The sequence below is a fragment of the Chrysoperla carnea genome, chromosome 3 (genome assembly GCF_905475395.1).
Source record: "Chrysoperla carnea chromosome 3, inChrCarn1.1, whole genome shotgun sequence".
NCBI classification, from domain to species: domain Eukaryota; kingdom Metazoa; phylum Arthropoda; class Insecta; order Neuroptera; family Chrysopidae; genus Chrysoperla; species Chrysoperla carnea.
The window spans coordinates 85,267,260-85,294,546 of NC_058339.1; the positions used below are offsets into that span (position 1 = coordinate 85,267,260).

The 27,287-nt window shown below is 29.6% G+C and overlaps 1 protein-coding gene across 1 annotated transcript in view; it reads left to right on the plus strand.

The window, feature by feature from the left end:
* Positions 1–27,287, plus strand: part of LOC123296308 (fibropellin-1-like) — a 275,636-nt gene that overhangs the window by 95,220 nt on the left and 153,129 nt on the right. Inside the window, exon 3 of the mRNA XM_044877769.1 lies at positions 23,270–23,361. Coding sequence (XP_044733704.1) covers positions 23,270–23,361 — 92 coding nt within the window. The remainder of the gene's footprint in view (positions 1–23,269; positions 23,362–27,287) is intronic.

A 27,287-nucleotide genomic window follows, 5' to 3' on the forward strand; every position in this document is an offset into this window, starting at 1 on the left:
GAGGGATGCACCAATATGTGCTTCTCTAATACGTAATAGCAGCTGGATCTTATGACGTTAATCTCTATTGGATTTAAAATGTCATTCTTGACTTCAGTTTTATTGATTTTTTTCTCAAGGTTAATAAAATGAACTAAGAATATGTGATCGAAATAATAATTTTAAATTGAAAAAGTTTCCGAATAGAAAAATGTTGTTGCAAAAAGACATGCGATAATAATATTCTCTGTACCTCTTTCTTTGACTTTATTAAATTCAAGATAGTAAATGTCGTTTAAAATTTCGATAATCTTATTTCTGCCTCGAAATTTAATTTTTTTGTGTGTATATTATAACTGCGAATCTAGAAAAACCCGATATACTATTTTTCGAATCCCGACTGAATTATAGATTCAATTTTGCAGTTAGTTATCATTTGACCTGAGTTAGTTATCATTAACGCTTGTGAATTTCTAGTATTTTCAAATTTTATTTTCAAGGTTATGGTAGTAATCTTTCTGCACGCCTGAACTAATTGTATAAAATGTAGAAAAGTTGTTGTAAAGAATTACGCAGGAAAACCAAATTATTGTTGTTTACAAACCGGAAGGTAGGAAATTTTATAGTTTTTCAATAAATTACAAAAAACGATCAATAAACTTTATTTTTGAAACATTTTTCAAATGATAGGGAGTTGAAAAAACCAAATCACAGTGAAATATCTTGATTTGTATGTATCTGTGCTAATGTTTATTGAAAATATTGCAACTTTTTTAAAACGCTTCTATAGCACATTTCAATCGTAACTAACTAACAAGCAATGTCACAAAATCTTAGAAATCACTTTTAACCTACTTCTAATTGTCTGAATACAATAAATTTAAGATATTTGTGTTTTATCCTAGTATCCTGGAGAGGATCACCAGGATAAACGATCGATAATATTATCTTTATTACTTTAATAATATTGTCTTAAAATATTTATATTATCCCAACAAAGAGATGATGTAGTAGCTAGGGTGCCCGCTTCTCATACGGAAAGTCAATACCCACCCGCGTTGCTATAATTTTATTTTCTAGGTCAAATAAACTTTCATAAAAAAAAACAAAATCGGTTCATCCGTTTATTAGCTAGAATGCCACACATAAATGGATCAAAACTTATTTTAGTTCAGCGGTTTCCTTAAATTTCTAATTTAATATCATTATTTGACAGTTTATTTTCAAGCATTTCGACAGTAGTTTTGTAAGTTACTATGGATTCTTAATATCTATATATTTATTCAACGACTGCTAAAACCCATTAACCCGACTTAGATTTAAAAATTTTCGAAATTCTGTATATAAGTATTTTATTTATGTTTTTTTTTAATCACATTCATAGTTTAACGATATCGACAAACCTTTTGGCCAGGGTTTAGAAAAAACTACATGTTCAAAAATCATTTCCTGTTCCTTTTGGCTTTGGATTTTAGAAAGCTTTCACTGTAGAAGTATATTAATTCCATTGAAAAATTTTAGTTTTCACAAAACATCAAATGGGTTCTAGTAGTTTATATATATACTAGCTTGAAACCCGCTCGCTTCATTGGGCTTAAAAGTAAAAACCACCGCTTTATAGCGTCCACCACTCTTGATCTCATGCACTTATCCCCCTACCATAACACTTGAAGGGATTGTTTAACGTAGCTACAAGATATGCACAGTTTTCAATTTTTAAATTGTAAAATAGCCATAATTGATTGAGTATATCAGAAAAGGAGGCCATTATTTGTTTTACATTTACTGTTTTAAATTTTTACAGAAATCTTTAATTCATGGTTCAAAATGATGATCAATTTGCTCCATCTGTGATCATTATTTTGAACCATAAATGAAAGATTTCTGTAAAAATTTAAAATAGTAAATGTCAGATTAAATTTAATTTTTTTCATATATCGATATCTTTATAATTTATAGCTCATGTGTTATTCTGATGTATGAGCTATATTGCTGTACAGTTTCATTAAAAACCGTTCGCTAGTTTTGGCATGAAAGCGTAACAAGCAAACAAACAAACAAAAAAACAAACACACATTCTTACTTTCATATTTATAAAAATATAGGGATATATGGAATATGTTTGTACGAAAAACGGACATATGTGATTTATACGTTTATCGCATCACTGCTCACCTATGTTACGTTATATCGTTTTACTTTTTTTTTCTACATTATTGTTGATTTGAATATTATTTAAAAACTTTAACGGAAAGAAAGTTTTATACACATACCAAATATGTGATTTATAATCTTTATGTAGAAAAATTATTTGCCTCAGAGTTTAATCTATTTGTAATACTTTCCGATTCAATTCGACCTCATTAACTTCATTCAAAATAAAATTAGAAAAAAGGAATAATTAGAAAGAAAAACGGTAAAAAATTGGTAAAATTGCTAAATACAATAAATACAAAAATGTACAAATGACAAAAAATTGATTTTATTTATTCAAATGTAACTGAAATGTTTCCCTTTAACGGACTGGATATCGTTTTATAATTGAAAATGAAATCTAACCCTGAAAGTTTTACTAAAAAAAAGAACAATAGTTGCTTGTACAACAAGAAAATATGGTACTAAAATTTATTTATGTATTTAAAGGCTCACAAACTGTTTATAATAGGCTCACTCACATAATATTCAACACACATTCTTCAAGAGTTGTTAGTTTTATAACAACAAGTAACAGAAAACTATATAATAACATAGCTGAGTCGTGGTAATATTTACCAGGAAAAGTATTTAACAAAACTAAACTCGTAACTCTTAACAGGAAGTAGTATCTTTTCCCCATATCATAAATGGCATGTTGTTTCTAACCATTTGTGTAACAGGAAATCTTTAAAGTTTTGAATGGTAAACTTTCAACTAAAATCATGTGTATGTTTGTATGAATGTAAATGTGAGCCTATATGGAAGAGTGTCGTACCTTGGATCACAATTTTCCTACACTCATCCTATTTTAATGTAGTACGGGTGCCAAGGCAAGTTTAGACTTGAGGTTGAAATTATTTGTACCTTATTTTCAACTTTAATGATGAATTTTGTTATAATATCATGAATATAACGAAAAATAAGAGTAAAATTTCTCAATATCTGACTTGATTTTCGAAATACCGAAAGCTAGATAATTAAACAAAATTTTCAATTTTTAATATTTTGAAAATTACTCATGATGTCGAATTCTTATATTATCCAGTGATAACATAATTCACTGTCAAAATTGAAAATATATTTTCTTTTAAATTTTTGTCCCCACTACCGTGCTCATACATCCTTAATTAGTCGGAGATCATTTTTTTTTTTCAATAATTTATTAAGCTTTTAATTTTAAATTAAATAGTTCTTCTTTTAAATTTCCGCCTATAAGTTTTGCAGAAATCTATGAAAACATATCATCCATCTAGCGTTTTACCATAAAATCAATGTTAAATATGCTTACTTTTAAAGTCATTTATTTATTTAAATAATCGGGCAACCCTCTTAAAATTTTCAGAATTGATCTAGACTTAGTCCAGCTTCACAGAAAAGAAACTAAGCTTTTTATCCAAAATTGCCGTGGCGCTCGTACATAATTAAAGCCATTTTTTAAATATAACTACGGTAATAAGTCATTATTATAAAACGCCAGGTATATTTGGGTTCGTTTTTAAGTTCAAAAACGTTCGTTTGGTTTGCTTTTGAACTTTAGTGGTGGTTATGTCGCCCATTCGAGCTCTTGAGTCGTCTTTAATAGAACAAAAGTTTATTTTACTTGAAAACAAACAAAGATGGGCAACCACTCTTCGGCGCTTGTCTTCTGGTACGTATAGTTGCTGTTCCATAAAAAGCAATATCGTTGAAGCAACTGAAGTGTCACCTTATGCGTGCGCATTGTCTACATGGTACTACACTTTACCTGATGTGTGAGTGGGTGAGTATGTGTGCTTGAATAATTCACTTAAGTACATTATCAAGTACAATATTATGTAAACATAAAGTATTATTATTTCATAGATAAAAAGTTTTCATTATATTTTAGAGAAGTAGTTAATGTCGGTTTCTTGTGCTTTATTATAATAATGTCTTTGTCATACCAATGAAAATTTATTTTCATATTTTCTTTATCTAAACGTTTATATTTTGCATGTAAGACAAATATTTTGACAAATTTACACTAATTTTAAAATAAAGTTAAATTTAACTATACTCGTGAGCAAAGAATTACTAATCTTTGCAAATCTTTGAACTTGATAAAATTATAATTATAATAAAAACCCAAAATGGAAATAAAAATAAGCTACGAAAACGAAATTGTGAAAGCGTTGGAAAGTTTTCTTTAGTTTTGTAGTAATTTCCAATTTGTAAAATTTCAAATATTTATCGGCTAAACCATTTATAAGGCACACTTAAAAAAGTTGGAGTCAGTATTATTTGCTTAAATTTTATAGTCTACTCACAAAATAAATTATAAGACATTTCCATGTTAAACAAACCTACTTGTAGACAGATTTGGCCTTTTTTTTCATATAAATAAGTTAAGTTGCAGAAATTTTGGCCGTTTAGATCGCGAGATAATTAGCTGCAAAGTTCGTGATTTCCGTATTCAAAGCATGTAAAAGTCACTATCTTCAAAAAGTAAGACAGTTGAAAGTAATGTTTTTAGAATAAAAAAAGAAAAAATAGCACCACGTCGTTTTTTTTACGAGATATTAATTTGACGTAAATTGGTCAAAATTGGGAACGTAGGCATAAATATCTCGTGTTTTAAACGATCAAAATTTTTAAAACTTTGGAATTTATTAGAAAGCCCTATTAAGTTCCTTAAATTAAATTTCTCGTTCAATTCTGTCGAAAAGAAATTTTATAGTAGCTTTAGGGTAAGAACGCATATACACGTTGGAAATACCAGATATTTCAAAATATCGTTTAAGTGATAATAAAAATATAGTTTTTGTAAGAGTCTATGGATGGCTTTTGAATAGAAAATGGGGTCAATAGAAGTAAAAACTTAAAAGTTTGAAATAACTTTTTAATTTATAACAGTATGAATACCTAAAGTATCATTATTTCGTAAATTATTAGCGTGGGTACGAAAACTATAAATAATATTTTTTTTTTTTTTACATGATTGGGATTTGAACGCAGGATTTTTGAATGACAATACATAAGATTAATTTATTAGCGTTTAGTGCCTAATTTTTTTTTTTTTGCGTGACGGCCCCATGGGCTCAGTAATGGGAGGTTGTATAGGCTCAGGTAGTCGTCCGTAGAAATATTTTGAACGCAAATGTTCAAAAAATCGAAGACCTTGGCAAAAAATTATATTTTAGGCGTTAGAAATTTATATTTTTACAAATATAAATTTGTTTTAAAAGCCGAATGTTATTCTTGAATAACGAATATTGTAGTTTCTTGAAGATACAATTTCTGTATTTTTGAGTACAGAATTATTATGATATAAATTTGTTCAAAATCAAATAAACTATTTTCATTACATTATTATACATATACAACATATTCAATTTTATTTAAATACAGACACATACAAAACCAATTTTAAAATATCGATTAGGGACTAAATTTCACATTTTACAACAATATATAAAATGGATATATTTATTTTTATTACCTAGAAATAATTTTTTCTGTATCATTATTCGATGTTTTGTGTATAATAAAAATATATATTCTATCTAGAATACATTTACATCTGTTAGTTTAATTTATTATATCATTTTTATATTGGATATAATTATTTAACTTTTTTTTTTTATGATTTTATCCCATATGCAAACTTTTTTTTATTATTAACTTTTATTTACACATTGGGCTTGTTTATTTTATTTTTGTGTGTGTAGGTAATAAGTGTTCCAGTATAATTTCAAATAACAATGGATCCAAATGTATGTTTAGTACCTATATATGCAAATAACCTGATTAACTTCTGCAAATATATATAAAAGTTTTGTAGTATACTTGTGTGTACCTCGTAAAAAGTTTATTTCGGGCTCTGAAAATGTGTTTGTTCATGATTACTTATTCAATTTTTTATCGTTTTCTGATAGAAGATTAGCATATTCACACTGAAAATCGGAATGAATTGAGACAAAATGTTTATACATGTGTTTTAAGTCAATTTTCATACGTTATGGAACCGTATGAAACTTAAGGTTCATTTGATTTTGAAATGAAGCCATAGAAAGAGCGAAAAGAAAATTTTTGCAGCGTGGTAAATAAGCTCCTCAGTTGATGTGGAGCATTTTCTCTCATAGGACATATATATGACAGAGCAGTCATTTTCGTACTGGAGGGCAAGGGGGAAATAAAATTAGTAAATATTGAGAAAAAAATTTCTGCTCCTTACCAAATGAGCTCCTTTATGAAACGTTACTAACTGCCGACGGACATTTCCCCCTCTCCCTACTCTCAAACAGCCGAAAATAGGTAACATTTACCCCTTCTTCTTACTCCCAAAAGCTCGAAAAAAGTAAACATGGTTGTTTAATTGAGATAAGTCGACACGGCAAGGAGGGATATGTCTGCTATCATTACGTAACATTTGTGCGGTCGTTAGGGAATGTATTTGACAAAAAGCAGGGAGAAAGTTTGTTCTGAAGATGATCAAAGAGATTGAATACATGTGAAACAATTAATTTTTCTTTTGAAAAATTTTAAAAAAAGTGGATTATGCAAAAATAAAGTAATACAAATATAACATTTGTTGTTTTAATTTGACAAGCAGAGACTTTTTCAAGTTTTACTCAGTAAAATGATTAAAATTTTCCCCTTCCCCTCTAATTCGAAAATGGCCGCTCTGCCGGATATCTATGTCCTGTGAGAGATCATGCTTCACATTGAATCAGAAGCTCATACAGAAGAAAGTTAGAGTTGATGAATTTTTTTTCGTGCCATATCCTAGAATATATAAGGTAATATACAAATATTTATCACAGGCAACATTGTAAAAAATGAATTTTTCTATTTTGCTTTCAATTCTGATATTTGTATTTACAATTTTAATATTCTAAAATACACGCATTCATCCGATCAAAAAGTTAAAAGTTCATAAAAAAAATTTTACTACAATATGGAATATTCATGAAATTTAAATTTGGTTAATTTTTTTTCCCGTAACTTTATTGGCTGGACATTTGAACTAAACCAAGTATTTAATATCTTTTTAATTACATTAAATTTTAATTAATTAAAGTACAAATTCAATGAGAAATTCAAATTTCTAAAACGGAAATTTAAATTTTAAAACGGACGTGAATTCATAGTAAGTGACCTGTCAGATTTGTTAACATATTGTATAGTATTAATTATATAGTATACTTCTATTGTGTATGATATTACCATGGATATATACTATAATTACTACATCCATGGATATTACACCTGTAATAAACAATACATTAAAATGTCAAAAACTGACAGATCACATATTAAGACGTCATCAACACAGAGCGACAAAAGTACTGCGTTTAAACATCTCAAAATTATTCTCTATTTAAAAATTTTTTTAAGTGTTTTTTATTATGTTATAACGGTGTAAACAATGAATTAAAAATAGAAAAAAAATACATGAATATTCCCTATTATTAATTGCATAGAATAATTTATTGAAGAATAAAAAAGATAAGAAGAAATTGATTACACTAACATCGAACGATAATATTCACTACGGCTGGCTCATTCATGAATTCCTTTTTTTTCTCGTTTCTATATTCAAGTATATAATTATCTCCAAGTGTCTCTTTCAAAAAAAAGTTTTTGAATACCAAAATTTAATTTAAATCAGAACAAAATACCATTTTAAATGGAAAAAATGACATCTTTAGTACCCATGTAGGGAATAACAATAGGATAAAAAAAAGGTATCGATTTTACAAGTTTTTTGATAAATTAATTTTAAATATGACGTTAAAATGCAAAAATGTGCACTGTTGTTGAAGCACTTTGAAATTACAAAAATGACACGGAATTCCACAGAATTCTCAACTACTATTATTTATTTAAATCAAAATTTTAAAGTGAAAACACCAGTAACCTAAAAGGTCAACATAACTGGCTGAATAAATAAAGCAAATAATAAATAAAAACGAAATAAAAAATGCTTTCATTATAATCTTTGAATCATCCTGTACTGAGAGTATCATGGATATAATGGATAAATAATATTTTACAATTGGGATTTCCAAAATCATTCAAACCACTAACAAAAACATCAACTGCATACCCAATTGTTTGATGTCGAGTGTCCAGTGTATATTATAAGGTACTATTACTACACATGAGATGAAAGTGATGATGATACTAAAACTAGCCCATATAGTCTCTTCATGGTCCTATTGTCAACATCATCTACCAACCACGTATCAAATGTTTTTTTACACTCATATTGAAAAAAATTGAAGTAGCACAAAAATAACCTTCGTCTTTCAATAATCTATATGTGGAGAAGTAAGTCTTCTTGGCTAGAAGTGTATTAATGTATTGAGATTATTTTACGACTGAACTGTAATGATCAATTCAATAGGCAATAGTCAATTTAAAATATTTGTTCATTCGAACGGGTACATTTTGTGTACTTTGCTTTATATCATTGACGCCAAAAATGTTTATAATACAGTAACCTTATCGTTTGAAAGTACAAGTTTAAAGTAGTTTGAGTAGTCTGTATCAAATCCGGTAGCTCCGATTTTTTGCAAACTTGTTTATGATGTGGGTCTAATAAATTGGGACCTCGACGCTGAACGTAACTTTGACAACCTTAAAAGACTGGTTTTTTAATAAATCCTTTTCGCAACGTTTTTAAAATTTGCTACAATATGAGACGAAAATGGACTCTGTAGACCCAATACCGAGATAAAGCTTTTCAAAATTTAGCGACGTAGCTTTATACATTAGAGCTAACGTCAAATCCGGTAGTTCTGATTTTTAGCAGACTCGTTGGAGATGTTGTCAGAATGAATAATCCAAGTTTGTGAACTCGAGCGTCGAACGCAACATCGTTAAAAATCGAAAAAACCCGTGAAAATTTTGACTATTTTCTGATTTTGACGATAATAACCTATCTAAACGGGTAGTTTTTGAAGTACCTTTACAAAATGTTTTTAAAGTAGACTAAATCTGCTACAATATGAGACTAGAATCGACTCAGTAGACACTATAGTTTCCGAGATAAATCCTTTCAACGTTTATTATTTTTTCTAACTTCGCAATTTTCTGCAATATATTATGTCATTTTGAGTGAATTTTGACACTGAACAACACTAGCACACTCCGTCGGAGGTAAGTGGAAATACTGCCCGCTAGAGTAGTTCGAGTGACTGTAGGGTAGTTGAAGTCTGAAATATTACAATAAATTGCGTACTTTTTTCGAACAGCTTTTTCTCGGAAACTATTGGTCTCTTCAGTTTCGATTCTAATCTCATATTATAGCAAATATAGTCTACTTTAAACACCTTAAAAAGGTACTTCAAAAACTACCACTTTACGGTTATAATCGAAAAAATCTGAAAAAGCTGAATTTTTTGCGGTTTTCTTCGCTTTTTTACAAATTGGCGTTCATCGCTCGAGGTCACAAATTGGCTTATTCATTGGAACAACATCTTAAAAAAGTCTGTTATAATCGCCAAAATCCGAAATTTCTAGGATTTTTTGAATTTTGACAAAGTTAATTTCATGAAAGATAAGTGTTAGTAACCCCGCATGAAAGGTTAGTTTTAGTAACCTGTGCAAAAAGGGCACATTTCTCATAAACAGTACAGAAAATCGATACGAATTTTTCACAAAAGGATGAAAGACGTATAAAAGGATGATTAATTCGTAAATAGATTTTTTTTTGTCATTTTCATTTCAAGTGTTTAAGGTATTTCGATACCGTAAATTGATAATGATACCAAATATTTGAAATTTTATTTATCAATTAATCATCTATTTATACGTCTTTTGTGAAAAATGCATATCGATTCTCTGTAAGATTTAGGAGAAATTAATTATCCAAATCAGTGTTTTTACCCAAACAAGTTTTTCATTTATATGCACAATTCTTAATTTTTGGATGATTTTAAAGCTTAAAATTTGAGAAATAATGGTAATAGTTTTTTAAGTAAAATATTTTTAAAAGCACTTATCGACTAAAAACCAACAATTATTGCGTCTTCTTCATATACATGTAACAGTTATAATTAATTTAACGCAAACCGTAAAGGCAATCGACTTGAAATTAATAAAGAAGGCGACTTTAAACATTAATTGACACATAAAATTTCAGTATTTCGGTAACACTTTCGTTTTGGTATCGAAACACCTTAACTTTATGTCGACTTGTAACCATCCGAAAAAATCACGAGAAGCGCCAGCATCGAATCATATGATATTTGTTTACTCTTGAATCGATTACAAATGCCATAGAGTCACTTTTTCCACATTTGTTTTTTTCTCTATGCAGATCAAATTTTTGTAGTAGCTGCATACTTTTATTTGTACGTGCTGAATATCGTAAATAACATTGAAGATGAATGAATAGTGGATAGATTCGTATACATGGTATTATTGTTATAGATGTACAATTTGGTCCAAGCTCAGGCGTAGCAATTGATTGTCATTTAAGGTGCCTTTTCAGTTTCTTAGACCAAAAAATCAATGTTTTTTGGTTTTTTTTTTTAGAAACTTTATTATTTGTAGCAACAACAAAAGTTACATAATTAGCTTTTTTCCTCTGAAGATTAAAAAAAGATCCTCTAGATGGCAGGGTATAATTGTACCCCCTTTCCTAGTGCCATCGAACGGATCTTATTTTAATCTTCTGAGTAAAAAGGCTAATTAAAGAATTATCTTTTTTAAATAATACTAATAAAAATTTTTATCATCTTAATATATATATTTCTTGTGTGCGTGTGTATGTAATTGAACTCCTCCTAGACGGCTGGACCGATTTTGATGAAATTTTTTGTGTGTGTTCGTGGAGATTCGAGAATGGTTTAGATTTACAATTTGGTCCAGTACAACTGTTTTTGAGGGCTCCGTACCAAAAAAATGAAATTTCATTAAATGGTGGGAGCGCATATAAATCATATCACATTATGTATACTATGTGTACTATGTATTTTTAATAGTATTCAGGTATTGTCAATAGGCATTTATTAGAGCCATATGCGAGCGCAGCGAGCTCTACTATCAAAGGTCAGGCCAAAGGTCGAAGGTCAGGCCACTCCAATAAATAGGAGTTAAATTGGGGTTTAGCGGGATGGGTTTAGCGGACAGGCTAAACGTAGTATAGGTATTCATGAATTGGAGTTACGTTTTTACGGGACAACGTCCGTCGGGGCCGCTAGTATTATCATTAAATCCGGACACACAATAATTAATAATTCCACGCCTTTTTCTTCTGAAGATTAAAAAAAGATCCTGCCATCTAGAGGATCTTTTTTTAATCTTCAGAGGAAAAACGCTAATACCATCCATGTATTAAGGAGTTTAACTATAATTTTTCTATTAAAACCACATGAGTACAACATATTAACGGTGATAGGTTCTAAAAATGAGGTACCAATCGGTTTCAACTCTAGCAACACTATCAGTAGTCAGTAAAAGAAAACCTAACCAAACTTTGCAGGTAATATCGTCTTAAAAAAAAAATTGTAAACGTTTTCGTGAAAAAAAAGTTGTACAAAGATTTAAGTCGATAGGTTAAGGTCTAAGAAGCGTGGGAACTGTTTTGTAAAACAACATTTCGAGGAAATATGGAATACACATTCTGTGTAAATGTCTCCCATACGACATCACACCTTGGTACTGATCTCCATTCATGTGGAATAAATGAACTGTCGTTCTTAGATATCTTAAACTTTAGTAAAGCTAGTTTCTGATGCACCTTACAAATCTTCAGGCTAAGGTAAGGCTGGGTTATAGTAGATGTCCTGGAATGAGAAACACTTATTGTTAGACCATAAGATCCGCTGTGATACGAAAATGTTTGATGCACATACTCAGCCATTTATTCAGGAAACGTTTGGAGTGATTTAAGGACGGCAACTTCTGATCGAATAGGGCGCCAAAGAAAGGCTGATTCAAATGAGAACATCTTCTCATTGCAAGAGCTGGATTGTGACAGAGAATATAGAACATTGTTTCTGCCTGCTTCCTGGCTTGATAGTTTTTACATTAATCGTGCCGCACAGGCCCAGTCTTTCAGGTTGCCTGCCTCCTAGTCAGTGACCTGTAATATTTATTCTTACTCCTCACACAAATGTAATCATTCTGGATGAATATCCACCAATTTTAAGCTTATCATGAAAATTTTCTGTGAAGGACACCTTCGTAGGATAGATCTGAAACTTCGAAAACTTTCGTAAAGGAAAAAGTTGATATGCTAAATCTTGACAACAGCCTTTTTTCGTTCTGAAATCACTGTCAGTGTCAAACACTCCGCCTGCTCCTAAATCAAATACGTGGCATATACTAACTATATTTTATACATATCATACAGATATATAGTACTATGGTAATAATGCGTGTCTAACGTTCGAATGCTAGGTAGGTTTGGATATAATATGTATTGCACTGTGCAATGTGTGCTGTTCTATGTTCTCGTAAATGTCATTCATACAGTCAACTTGTCAGTACATATCTATCTGATATATTATTATATAGTCTCTATTGTATACCATTATTTATGTGTGATGAAAACTATATACTCTTATATTCATAAATCAACGAATCAATGTTGTTTATATGTAATGTCTGTCATTTATATATGCAATGCTTTTTATTATTTAATGGTCTTACGTCATCATCATCACATTTAGATTCCTTTAAACAGCTCAGGATCAAAGAAAGAAACGTAACTTCAAGTTATGATGAACAGGTTTATATTCAGTTGAAATGAATAAGGATTTTGAACCGACTTCAAACAAAAAGGGAGGAGGTTATCAATTCGACTGTATTTTTTTATGTTTGTTACCTCGGAACTTTGGACTGGATGAATCGAATTTAATGATTCTTTATCTTTTTGAAAGCTGGTGCTTCCCATGTTAACCCAATTCATTTTGGTCCAGTTCTGACATAAGAAAACCATAAAAGTCTTAAATTTGCATTAAGTATGCACGGCAAGAGGACGAATAACTCAATATCACGCCAACCGATTTCGATGAGTACTTTTTTAGTTACAAATTAGTTATTGTACTTTAGATTTAATAAAAATAAAAAAATTAAAAAAAAAACTTTTAACAAAAAGAAAACTGACTTCAAAAGAAAAACTTTTCCAAAACGAATTAATATGCCCTAGATAATAAAAAAATAACGATAATATAATATAGTTAAAATTATTGTTATTTAAAGAGTCGGTGTCAGCCAAGCTAATCTAGCGAATTGTTCTGTCAGAGTTGTTTCCGTGGCTGACACCGACTCCAAAAATAAGAATAATTTTAACTATATTATATTATCAATATTTTTTTTACTTTTTACAGTATATTAATTCGTTTTGGAAAAGTTTTCCTTTTGAAATCGGTTTTTTTTATAGTATAAAAGGTGATCCAATTTCTGTTTTCTATGTCTGAAATTTTGTAAATTAGAATGCTATGAATACTTTTGATTGTGTCAAACGTCAAATGTTAGGTTGAAACATTCCATTTAATTTGACATAAATGGGAAGATTATGGCCGTTTTAATCGTCTTAACGAACGAACTATTCGCTTTATTGTCAAATGTTCGAGGAAACTTTAAGAATTGAATACACGGAAGGCGAATGTATCATCATAGCGTGCGTTCAGCCAAGGAAAATCAATTTTATTGTTATTTTCTTAAAATTCGCGTCTATGTTAACAAATCTAAACCGTTGGATTACAACTTTGGATGGTATTTATAAAGCTCATAAAAAGTGTTTTTTATGAGCTTTTAATTATTTCATGTAATTCTTCAAAAGATTATAAATAAAAAGATGTAGTTAAAATTTATTTAACCTATTAAAACGGGTTTGTAAAATCTGTGATGTCATAGTTATAAATAGGTTATTTCCAACAAATAGGTTACAGTTATTATCAAGTTGTTTTTTACCCTACGATATAAATATTGCTTAATTTCCATATTTATTTTATTCTAATTTGAGGATGAATACCATAAGCAAAAAATTTCGATAACCAAAGATTGAATTTTTGCGTTTCCTATTTGTATGTCTTTTACTTATAATGAATGCATAATTAAAAAAAAGGTATTTATAAATTTGAAGTCGCTAACAAAATAGAAAATTTTTCGTGCATTTAGCAACAGAATCAGTTTATGGTCTAGTACTTAAGGGCTATTTTTTCTTTACAAAAAGTAAATCTTCGAGTTTTTAATATGGTGTTTTAGAACGAAAATATATTCATTAGTTATACGGAAGATTTTTTTTTCATTTCTAAATATATTTCTTAAAAAAATCAGGACATTTAACCTAAAACAAGTGCAAACGTGATTAAACTTTTATATAATTAATTCTAAAACCATTATGAATTATATAAAATGTATAGAATTTCCAAAGGCTTATATAATATTATTATGAGACTGTGTGTTATATGTAACTCAAGTATTGCTTCATCGATTTACAACCCCATTCTTCCGGGCAACACAAAATGTTATACAACAGTATACAGGATACATATACATTGGTGTCATGCGTAAGATTTACCATAGTTTCCAACTGTGTAATATTATATTCAGTTACGGCCAGATACGAACGCGAACACCAACCAATAACGACAACAGTAATATGAGCAAATACACATTTCATATTTCCTTCAGTAATCGTGTGCTGTTTGTCTTTTAACACTTGTCGTTTGAAAGTACGGAATAGTCTGTATCAAATCCGGTAGTTCCGATTTTTTGCAGACTTGTTTATGGTGTTGGTCTAATGAATAATCCAAGTTTGTGACCTCGAGCGCTGAACGCAACTTTCTCAAAAATTGAAAAATCCGTGAAAATTTTAGATTTTGTCGATTAGAACCCTAAAGAACTAGTTGTTTGAGGAAACCTATTCAGAAAATTTTTAAAGTAAACTAAATTTGCTGCAATATGAGATAAGAATGGACACTGTAGACCCAATACTTTTCGAGATAAAGCCTTTCAGAATTTATCGACGTAACTTTATAAATTAGAGCTAACTTCAAATCCGGTAGTTCTGATTTTAGCAGACTTGTTTATGATGTTGTCCCAGTGAATAATCCAAGTTGGTGACCTTGAGCGATAAACGAAACTTTGTCAAAAAAAGTACCTTTTAAAGTACCTTTTCAAGATGTAAGACTATAATCGTCTTTGTAGATCCAAAAGTTTCCGAGATAAATCCTTTCAAATTTTATCGAACTTCGAAATTTTTTGCATTATTATGCCGTTTTGAAATAATTTGGACCCAGAACAACACTAGCACACTCCGACGGAGGTAAATGGAACTACCTCCAGCCAGACCGTAATGTATAAAGTTACTGTAATATTTGTGTATGGCCGCTACATTATCTATTATATTATATACATATATTATTATAGTCAGACGATATAAACTTAAATAACAATTAATATGCAGAACGTTTTACAAACTAGCAAGCACTAATAATGCTGAAAAATTAAAAAAAAAAAACACGAAAAAAATATTTTATCGTATATGTTTTAGGTATACAGGTTGATCCAGGGTAAGATTAGGTTGAGGAGCTCATTTAACTTTGATTTTTCTCAACTAGGTTACCTAGGGAAGGCCAAGAAATTTTTGTAGGAGAGAGTAGGAACTATTTCCTTTCTTTAGGAGAGTAAATTATTTTTCAGAAAATTTTTATTTCAATATTACAAAAATACTTTTAACAAAAATAAAACCGACTTCAAAAGAAAAACTTTCCCAAAACAAATTAATATGCACTAAAAAGTAAAAAAATAACGAAAATATAATTTAGTTTCAATTATTGTTATTTTTGGAGTCGGTGTCAGCCAAGTAAACAACTCTGACAGAACACTTTGCTACATTAACTTGGCTGACACCGACTCCAAAAATAAACTAATTTTAAGTACATTATATTATCGTTATTTTTTTATTTTTTAGTGCATATTAATTTGTTTTGGAAAAGTTATTCTTTTAAAGTCGGTTTTCTTTTTGTTAAAAGTTTTTTTATTTTATTTGGGATTTTTAGTGAATCTGAAAGTACACTAACTAATTTGTCACAAAAAAAAAATCATCGAAATCGGTTGGCGTGATATTGAGTTATTCGTCCTCTTGTCGTGCATACTTAATGCAAATTTCATACTTTTATGGTTTTCTCATGGATGGCGTCGTAGGAACGAGACCAAAATGAAATGGGACCACACGGAGAGCACCAACTTTTCTAATAGATAGAGAATCCTCAAAATCGGTTCACCCAGTCGAAAGTTCTGCGTGATTGATACTCTTTTTAAAGGTTCACAGTGCTATGGATGTTTCCCATGATTAATCTTTTGGCAAGAATGGTCAGATTCACTATATAAAGCAATCGTATAGCTTTACTACTATCGATTATGAGTTTTTGAGTTACAATTTTCAAGACAAGATGCAATCAGCAATTTTTCCGCATCCGCATTTATTTCATTTAGAATTCTAGATATTGTGAGAATGACTTAAGAGAAATGATTTTTGCAAGTAAATCATTTCCGAAATATATTTTTATGGCAGTATTTGTGTGTAGCTTCTTTGTCCTTATCAATAGTCTATAAGCCCAACTGCTTCTTTTATGGAATATATATATAATTTCTATTCGTTGTGTGGGTAGTCATGGTAGGGACAAAAAAATAGATGCCAGCGCTTCCAGTGAAAAATTTTAGCGATAAAGGAGGCGGATGACTAAATTGCAGTTCTCTACATGTTAATCTTATAGAAAATGTCAAATTAAAATTATTGAAAAACACTAATTAATTAAAAATAAAATAAGAAATCAAATTGCACAAATATTATTTTTCTAATGTAAATTATCATAATTATTTATTTAAATTTGTGAGACAATAATATTAAATTTTCAATGTAAGTCATAAATGCAATCCATGCAATTATATTTGCATCCATACAATTCTATAATAAAAGTAGTGTATCGTTATCATGGAAACGCCTGCTATGAAACTCACGCACGGTGCGAATAGTACACTAAAACCGTCAATGCAATGTTTAAATCTCGAGTACAAATATTGCCTTGATTTTTCTTTTTTTACAAGTGACAAGTCTTTTTAATGTTTTTAAAGAGTTTTGTTTTGCAAATTATTGAATTGTGATTGTGTGGAATACGTCGGGGTAATTGGATGCGAAATCATTTTCGATAATAGTTTTTCAAGCACATCTCAACGAAATAATTATTTTATCTGATATACCCGGAAAAAAAAAAAAAAAAAAAAAAAAACTATAAAAAACCCTAAAAAATAAAACAATTTTATTAAATCATATTTTACACTAGGTACTATTTGAATTTTGTTTTATACTTTGTATGTATTTTTCTCATCGTTGTTTTTTTGATAATGATCGGATCATTTATTTTCGTAAGACCTTTCCTCTGCCGTGCTCCATATACAGTCTCTAGTGACGGTATCTACTAAACAAGCATCATTTGTCAATTGTTTGATAGTTTCAAATAACATATTTTTTTGTAGCTTTTTTTTTCTTCCTTTTTTTATTTTTAATTTCCTCATCTTCGTTTATCGTTCGAATGATTGATATGTTTGTGTCCTAGTCGTGTTTTTCCTGTTACTGTTATTTTCTATGTGTCTTTTTTTAAAATCTCTCCCTGAGATCTTATGTAAAAAAAATATTAAATTTATATGTTTTGGTCAGCAGAAAAAGGTATTTTTTTTTGTAGTTTTTGTTATTGTCAAATTTTTTGAATGCTAGTAGAGGAAGCTAGTGTGAATTCTGCGTAGGTGGAAAGTTGGCTATTTATGGTTGATCAGAGATTCGTGAGATTCGTACACAGAAAACTTTCGTTATTTCCAATATGTTCATTTAGAATTTATTGAAAAAAGAAAAAGCGAAACATTTAAAAAATAGAGCGAGAGGTTCTGTGGGATACCTAATAGGAACTTTGCTTTTTTCGTCATAATTTATCTTTGTATTTGATTTTTGTTTAATTTTTTTTTTTCAATTTAAAATTTTTAATATAATTTACTGACGTGTATGGATTTCACCGTGGCAACATTCTGCAAGAGGAATGGCCACCGTAATCACAAGACCCATGCCTCATTGTGATTATTATTGATATACAAACGGGTAGGAGGTACAAGAACAAAAAATAGAAATGTTTAAGAAAGAACAAGAAAGTATGCTTAATAGAAATGAGGCAAATGCCTTGAAAACAATTTGAAAACAATTTTAAAGCAAGAAGATCCAGAAACAGACGAATGAAGCCAAAAAGGGTTTAAATAGAATACAATTTCAAAAATCATTAATATTTGAGACTATAGGGGAAGTACGTCTTCTTGCAGCCTTACCCTACATAACAAATATATGTAATATTTGTTTACTCAATGTTTATGTTATTTGTAATAATAATGAGATATGGAAACGGAAATATAGATCATAAATATTGGACAGTATTTCTTTATTTTTCGATACTTCGAAGAAACACTATTTCAGCCATTGTGAAGGCTATGTTATTATTGTAATCTATTGTCGTGTAGTATGTCGTTCACATGTGCTGGTTGACACTGAGAAATGACATTTGTAAAGATTTTGTTTTTTATGTTTAGTGTACAGTTTTATGAGAGTCACTTATTATTTTGTAGAAACTTCATAAATGTCAGATATAATATTATTTAAAAAAAAATGAACAGTGAAAATTATTATTTCTGTTTGATGAAATATTTATTTAGAACTCATTTATTCCGATAGGACTCCTCAAAAAATAGTACAAGAGCTGACAGTGATAGGGAAAAGTTGATTTTAAGACAGCTTGATATTTTTTTTCTTATAATTTGGTAATTTTGAAATCATTTTAAGATAATTTTTTTTAAAACATTTTTCATGTCTCTTTGGACTTCTGATTTACCATTATTATTATAATCGTGAAAGTTTGGATCAATGCATGTTACTCAATCACGCCAGAACGGCTAACGGAAGCTGGAGGAAACTTGGCACAGAGATTGATTATAGCCTGAAATAGCACATAGGCAACATTTTTAGGATAGGTGGGATAGATTTGTTTTAATTTTTCATAGAACAAAGGATCAATCGACATTACTTTTTGCATAGGTAGTGGTTGTTTAGGGTAAGTGGGTCAGAGATCTGGATTAACAAATAGCATATTTTATAACCCGATAGTATATTGTGTTGGGACAATTATTGCTGACCTTTTTTGTTGTTACCTTAGAATATTTAACAGCTATTTACAATAACTCCGCGACAGCTTAAAATTAGATCACCTATAGAAAGTTACATTATGAGCGAGTATCATGGATTAAATTTTATTTTCCAAAAAAAAAACCATTAAACTGTGAACAAAAGGGAGAATAAGTAAGGTTTAGTAAAGTTAGTCTTTTTTTTAGTGTTGAAATTGCCCTGTAAAGCGGGCATGTTTTTGCTAGAATAAATTGTCAAACAGTTTTGCCGTTGCTATAACCGTGATTCTAATAACTAAAAAAAAAATGTTTTCAAATCATTTTGATGGGGATATGATTAAGTTTTATAATTATAGATAGTAGTTTTAATTTGCTAGGCAGAAGCTCTGTAGCTAGGGAGCATCCTGCGTTAATTAACGCAATAGCTCTCGGGAGCATCACGTATTAATTAGATCTACCTCTTCTACTCTCCCTTTCAAATTCCTTGGTACTTTCGACTTGTCGGTCCACTTACTGCCTTTTTTTTCTAAATTATATCTATCGTCACTTGAACATAATGTACGTATTTGATGCCCTCTAAACATAAAAAAAAAAACAAAATCTTTGTCACTAAAAACACCATAAGACGTATCTAATTAGGGAGAAATGCGACATTATTGATGGAGTGCTTCTTCTTACTTTTTTTTTTGGAACCGAAACATTCATTAGGTTTACCACAGGTTTTAGTTAATTCTTTTACACAACAGTATCCTGCAAACATAAAATAATGCGCTTTAGGCTGAAACAATAAATTTTATATTAAAAAAAAACAAAATGAAAAATGATATTTTCTGATAGATAAATGATTGTTGAGCTGTTTGCTATATTTTTTTCATTTTCAACTAAAATATTGATAATATTTTAATGTTTGTCAACAAATATATAAATAACACATGTATTTTGTATAATTTTTTTTTTCATAATTACCTGCTTTACATAACGTTAGGTATAAACAGCAAGCATGCAGTTGAATGCAGTATTCATATATCTTTCTATAAACTAGTAAATTTATCGAATTTGTATGTTAAACATATATAATACATACACTACAGTTATTATAAATTATACAATTGTAATGATATATGATGAGTTTAATAACATTACAAATAATATAATATAATGTAAATTTGTGTTGGGTCTTAAAACACTGGCTAGTCAATGTCAGAAATTTATATCATTTTAGTGGTAATTCACAAACGAGTAAAGTTCGTTCAACTCACTCACAATAAAATTTTCTTAAAAATTATTTCAATTCATCAACGCTTGCTATTTTTGTCTCATAATAGAGGAAGAGCCAGTGACCAACTTTCAGTTGCCATTTCAAAAGTCTTGAAGATTTACTAACTCAATGTTTAATATCTGCTCGATAATAGAAATTATTTTTCTCAGCTTCCAATGGCCGAGGTAAATTACCCAAAAATTTTTAAGAGGGTAGAAAATGTATGAAGAGTTATTATATACACTATAAATGTATAAGAATATACAATGTATGAAGAGTTCTCTACGGACAGTCATTGTGGGTAGTTGATATAACATTCTAGTGTAAACAGTAGCTGTGAATTATTGTTAAATATATTGATAGTAAATATATTTTGAAATCAATCAATTATAAACCGATTTTGTGCAAAGTTTTCAAAGAATTCAGCTAGTTTTGTCTAATTGCATCAAATCTACGGGGGATAGGACATTACATACTAAGCCTATTAAAGGTTCCGAAAGAATCATTGATGACAAACCCATCACATGTTAATATTTTTGATTATGAGTTCTGGATATAACATATGTATGAAACTGTAATAAACTATAATGAACCCATCACTGATAAATATGTATACTTCTGGTCAATGGCTCTACATATAATATACTTGTACACAAAAGTATCATTCATAATAGACTCGTCACAAGTAATCTACCCTTAGTCAAGGGTTCTAGACATTTATATATGTATGTCTACTAAATGCATCGTCGAACCTTGCCCTAATGAGAGTACTCGTTGCATATTTTACCTAGAACAGGTATAGGGTGATTTATTTATTGCTTCATGCATACTTAAATTGAAATTTTTGAGAAAAAATAATTTTCGAATTTATGACCATTTAGTTAAAAAAACGCTCTCAAAGATACTGTTAAATCTTTCCCTCATTGGTTTAATGCAAAAAAAACACCGCTAGGCAAATTCAACATCTACTATCCACAATGACTGTTCGTAGAAAGCTCTTCATCTCAACACTTTTCGATATTTTCTAGAAGCGTCTTTCACATCCCACATCCACTCATGATGCCAAACGCGATACAATACTTTAACTTTCCCTCAAATTAATGTTACACATCAGCATTCAATATCCAATAGAGCTAAAAAGACAGATTTAACACCAAAATTGTGTTAAAAAACCTCAGAAGTATATTATTTTTTTACAGGAAACAGAATTTAAAATTTGTCAATGTATTAATTGGCTAAGAACGTTATAATGAACAAACTCAGAGTTGATCAAATGGGATATGAAGGGATTGTTAAATTTTGAAAATAGTTGGTCTGAGTGTCCGTCAAATTATGATGTCTATGCCACATATACAATTGGAAAACTGTAACTGGGGTGTTCTCTTTCAGAAAGACCATAGAATTGTAAGAAGGGCATCAGTTAAATTTACGGATATCAGTTATTCTAAAGGGAAGATAATTGAATAGCAAATTGAAAAGTTCCTTATTTCGTACGGTTCTTCAACGATATATTTATTTACAAGTACGCCAATTTTAGTAGACTATTTATTTATTTTGAATTTTAAACCATTTACAATTATTTAATAAATTATAGAAGAATATAAAGTGTATAATCCATTATATGACAATTGTTAATTTCTTTATCTCTCTTCATTTATTACAATAAACAAAGACACATACACACTTCGTTGAAAAGTAATTCTTTTCTTCGTATTTGTTATTTAATTCAAATATTTGTTTATATTTACTCACCCATAAGATTTTTTCCACTTGAAAAATGAACCGAAGAATAAGGAAAAGTGTTGTACCAAGAATAAAAATTGACACAGGGAAAGTGTTGTATCAGGAATAAAACTAAAATTTATGTGTGTTTTTTAAGGCATTTAAAAAAATTCGCAATGGAAATTGTTTCTGTTCATAGCATTGTTATTCCTCAATACTAATTTTTTTCTTTAAAATATTAAATATCTATTCATAAAAAACGTGTAAGCCATGGTGCAAAAAGAGTGTTCCATAGGGCAATATTATAATGTGGCACGGGTCACAACCTAATTTGTTTAGAATTATCCCCACCGACATGAGTGTGCTCTCTTCAACATGTAATCATTACAATTCATTCTAAGAAAGACCTTGCATGCAATCAGTGTATATGAATGAAAAATTGACATCTTTTCACATTTCAAACATCCACTAATCCAGCATCCCACTAAGTGGTTCAAGTGGTATTATTGATGACTGGAGTGCATATGGCTTCTTTTTCCCACTTATACTTTGATTATGTTCATATTCTTATAGTAAATAATAACAAGAACGAAATTGTAAAGAGTGCATACGTATTACCATGATCGATGGTATACATTATGTAGTTAGATTCAAGGTGCATCCTAATTTCTCCTTATACTGAATATGGTATTACAATTTACTCACCAATAGCCAATTATTTATGAGGATAAGCAATAATAGCCAATCATTAACGCCGAAATAGCCAACTTTTGTCAAATAAATAGACATTCAGAATAATCCAAATAACTGCCGGATAACTACAGAATAATTCGAAGTATATTGGGCTCTAGGTATTACATCTTTCCTTACTCTTTATTTCGTATACAAGGTTTATATTTACTTAACCATTTATTGTTATATAATGTACGCTATCCTTTCCAATTATTTATACATTGTGTGTATTCTTTGTTACAGTCACTTGGGAGCAAATGATGCTACCTGCCAGTGTCCACCAGGATACACTGGGGATCGATGTGATATCCAGCTGCCTAACTCGACTGAAGTTGGTAAGTTTTATTTATTTAAAAATCTATATAGGAGTTAAATAAATCATTAACTGAAAAAAGGTAATCTCCATTGTGTTTTTTATTTCAAGAAAGTATTCACGTATATGCTTTAGAAATGATTTTCAAATTAAAATTTTTGCATTAATTTATCGAATCAATTATTTGGTTGAAGTATGGTTTGGATTATTATGTAAAAATTAATCATGAGGCGCATTTCTGGAGATATCTTAACCAAGAGTCATCCAATCAACAAATTAACCCGATTTTTACATTTTTTGTATAATAATTATATAAACTTAAGCTAATTTCCAAAATTTTATCGATGTTTTTGAATTTACTCAAAGGGGTAACCCCTAAAAGTTTTTCATAAAATCAAGAAATATTTTCATCCCCGATATCGATTAAAATCAGTATATAAAGTAATACTGACCCAAAAATTCATTTGACGATTGGGTGAATATTTTTTGATATACGGTTAAAAATCTCTTACAAAATGCCTTCACAGCGATATCAAGCCATAACTTTTTTACTGCACTAGGTTAATTTCAAAAAAAAAAAAAAAAACAACTTTTTAATCGACCCAATTCTTATGTATCTCCACTAATTTGTCAGTCAATTGTGAATCGATTTTAAGAAGTGGTTCTATAATTGTTTCGTCAAAATCGGTTCAGTAGTTTTTAAAATATGCACTAATGCAAAACTAGAACCAACGAAAAACTGCACAAAAAAGTAAAATTAAATTTTTCGAGGGTACTAACTCTATTCAATAATTTTCTAGTGGGAAATTACGCTTAGAAGTTGATGCCCACCATACGCTTAGCTAAAAACTATTGGCGTCGCCTTCAAGCCATTATAGCTCAGAAGAAAATAATTGATAGGAGTTCGAAAAAAAAAATTATTTTTATCCCCCGAACCAAAAAAGGGGTCTGATAAGTCTAACCGCTGTGTGTGTGTGTCTGACTGTCTGTCTGTCTGTGACATCGTATGGTTAAACGGATAAACCGATTTTAAAATTTTTTGTTTCGTTTGAAAGGTATTTTAATGAAGAGTGTTCTTAGCTATAAGTGCAAGTTCAGGGTTCCGTACAATGAACAACTAAAAAATAGGCTATGATCTTGAAAATCGATTCAGTTTGGAGAAAGCTCTGAGGAAAAGGGTACATTAATGAAGAATGTACTTAGATATGTTTCAAGTGCGAGATTAGGATTCCGTACCCGAAAAATTTGGCGGGGGTTTTTGTGCATTCCACGTGTTTAAAAAGAATTCGTGTACTTTTATTTTATTATGATATTTTTATAGATAGAATGGAGGTAATTATTATTATATTATACATTAAAACTTTACATTATACATATAGACAACTTTACAACTTGAGTATGCATTACAAATCCTTAGAGTACAACCATACAACAATATAATTACGTAATTGTTTGTCTATATACATTTTAGGTACGGTACCTACTACATATTTTACATATTACGACACCAGGTGATAAATGTGTTAAGGGATTTGAAATACAGAATATATGCATTGTTATCATATTTATGATGTCTGGATAAAATCCGAAATGCATTTAAATATTTTGTACTTATTAAATATTTTAGTATAGAATGTAGAAATTTGTCATTTGCTTCACATTCGAACTATATCACCGATGCGACGGCCATCATCATTTCAATAATTATTTACATAATTCGTACGAAAAAAATGGTTTGATTAATTGAATTAAAAAAATTAAACAACTTTTGTTTGAAACATTTTTTCGTAAACATCACTGTTTACCCGTGAGGGCGACAATTAGGGCGGAAATTTTATAATATGTACTATACTTGATTATCAGTTATGTATGTGTCACATGTTGGTATATGTAATGAGATAAAGAAATCAACACTGACTATACATGGTATTTCAACAATTAACTCAGTCAATTGTTTGTTTTCACTTGTTTGAATTGAATCTTGTAGTCATACACTAAAAATACAATTATTTTTTATTATTTTAGTTATTTATTATAATTGGTTTGAAATTAATTGACAGTGTCATCAAGTCTATAAATTTTAACTCATTTCTAGTGATGTGCCGACTATGACTTTGGCCGACTAGCCGACTAGCCGATTAGTTGGTTGTAAAAAGGCCGACTAATCGGCCAAGCCGATCATGGTTTCTCCAAGGATTGTCTCTCTTGGAGATCGGTTTTCCACTGGTCAGGGTATTGTTTTATAAAAACTTAATAACTAACTTAAGATTTTGAGATGTTTTTTATATATGTTAAGAAGTAACAATTAAATTTTTTTAAAGATTGTTCGAAAATTTTGTTGGCTATAAACGTGATACTTAACTAGGCTATACGGTCCATTGTGATACCAAATATATGTTTTATCCCTTATTTAACATAAGCAGTTTTTCCCAGTTATTAATTGCAATTTTCAGTACCTAAACATTATTATACCAGGTTTATATGAAATATGCATAGTATATTAAGTTTAGTTCCAAGTTTGTAACGCTTAAATAGCTCGATAACTCAAAAAAGAAAAAAGATACCAACCTGAATTTTTACAGCACACTCAGCACGTAACAATTGAGGTCGAGTTCGTAAATGAGCAACATAGGTCAATTGGGTCTTTGTCCTTTGGACCCATCTTGTAAACCGTTAGAGATAGAACAAAAGTTTAAATATAAAAAATATTTCTTATCATAAAATAAACAACGTTTGTTTGAATCATTTTTTTGTAAACATGATTGTTTACTCACGAGGACACACATTAGATGCAAATTTTATAGTAGGTGTGTATTAATATGGGATTATCAGTTATGTACGTGTGACATGTGTTTAATGTGCTAGAGTAATCAACACTGTCTATACATGGTATTTACACAAATAACTCAGTCAATTGTTTGTTTTCACGTGTTTTTTATATAAATAATCAAACCTTAAAATATTTTTTATGTATAAATGAATAAAAACAACTTCTTGTTTCTGAAACAAAGTACAAAATTATGGCTCACCCATAAGACCAAATGAAATTCACGGTAACTTATTTTCTGAGTAACTTGCATAATTTTCAGACAATCTAACAAAGAAAGACAACCAAAGGAAAGGTTGTTTTACATTTCAAAATTTCAAAAGACTAATTCGAAAATAAGAATGTTAAATATTTTTTAAATGAAATTACTCCTATATATTTTTTATTGAGAAATAAAACAAAGAAAGAAGCCGTATAGTCGGTGGTTTTTGCCGACTAGTCGCCGACTTCAAAAGTGGTCGGATAGGTGGCTTTACCGACTAGTCGGAACATCCCTACTAATTTCTTATTAAGGTTTGTAGTCTTATAAGCTTCTAACAATTTTCCTCATTATTTTATTCATACTGGATTCGTAATCATAAACTATGATAATATCTTTTAGTAAATTTGTAAGCAATTAGAACAAAGTTTTTGATCAATAAGTAATGAAGATTATACATAATATTATGTTGACAATATTAATTTGAAGTAAACCATTAACATAAATCTGTAGCCCATTAAATTAATATTGTCAATGATTAATGTTGTCAATGATATGAATAATAAATAACTTTATGAATATATGCATGTATATTATATAATGTAAGGTGAGGTGTAGTACCCAGGATACATTTTGTCTTTAAATATCTATCAAATAACAGTTGAAGTTGTTATTCGACGCTTCGAAGGCAAGAGGGTGTGTGTAATAGAAACTTAGAATTGTCAATCACATTACTTGTGATTTCAAAATGTGGTTTTACAGTTTAAAAGTTTTGTAGTTGAAAAAACCACCTTCTAGTCTAGACTAGGTGACTTTAGAAACATGACGTTGTAATCTATGACACATTATAATCCTGTACCGTGGATCATAAGTTTGTATCGATAGCTGCTTCATATTTATAATTTCGATAAAATTACAAGCG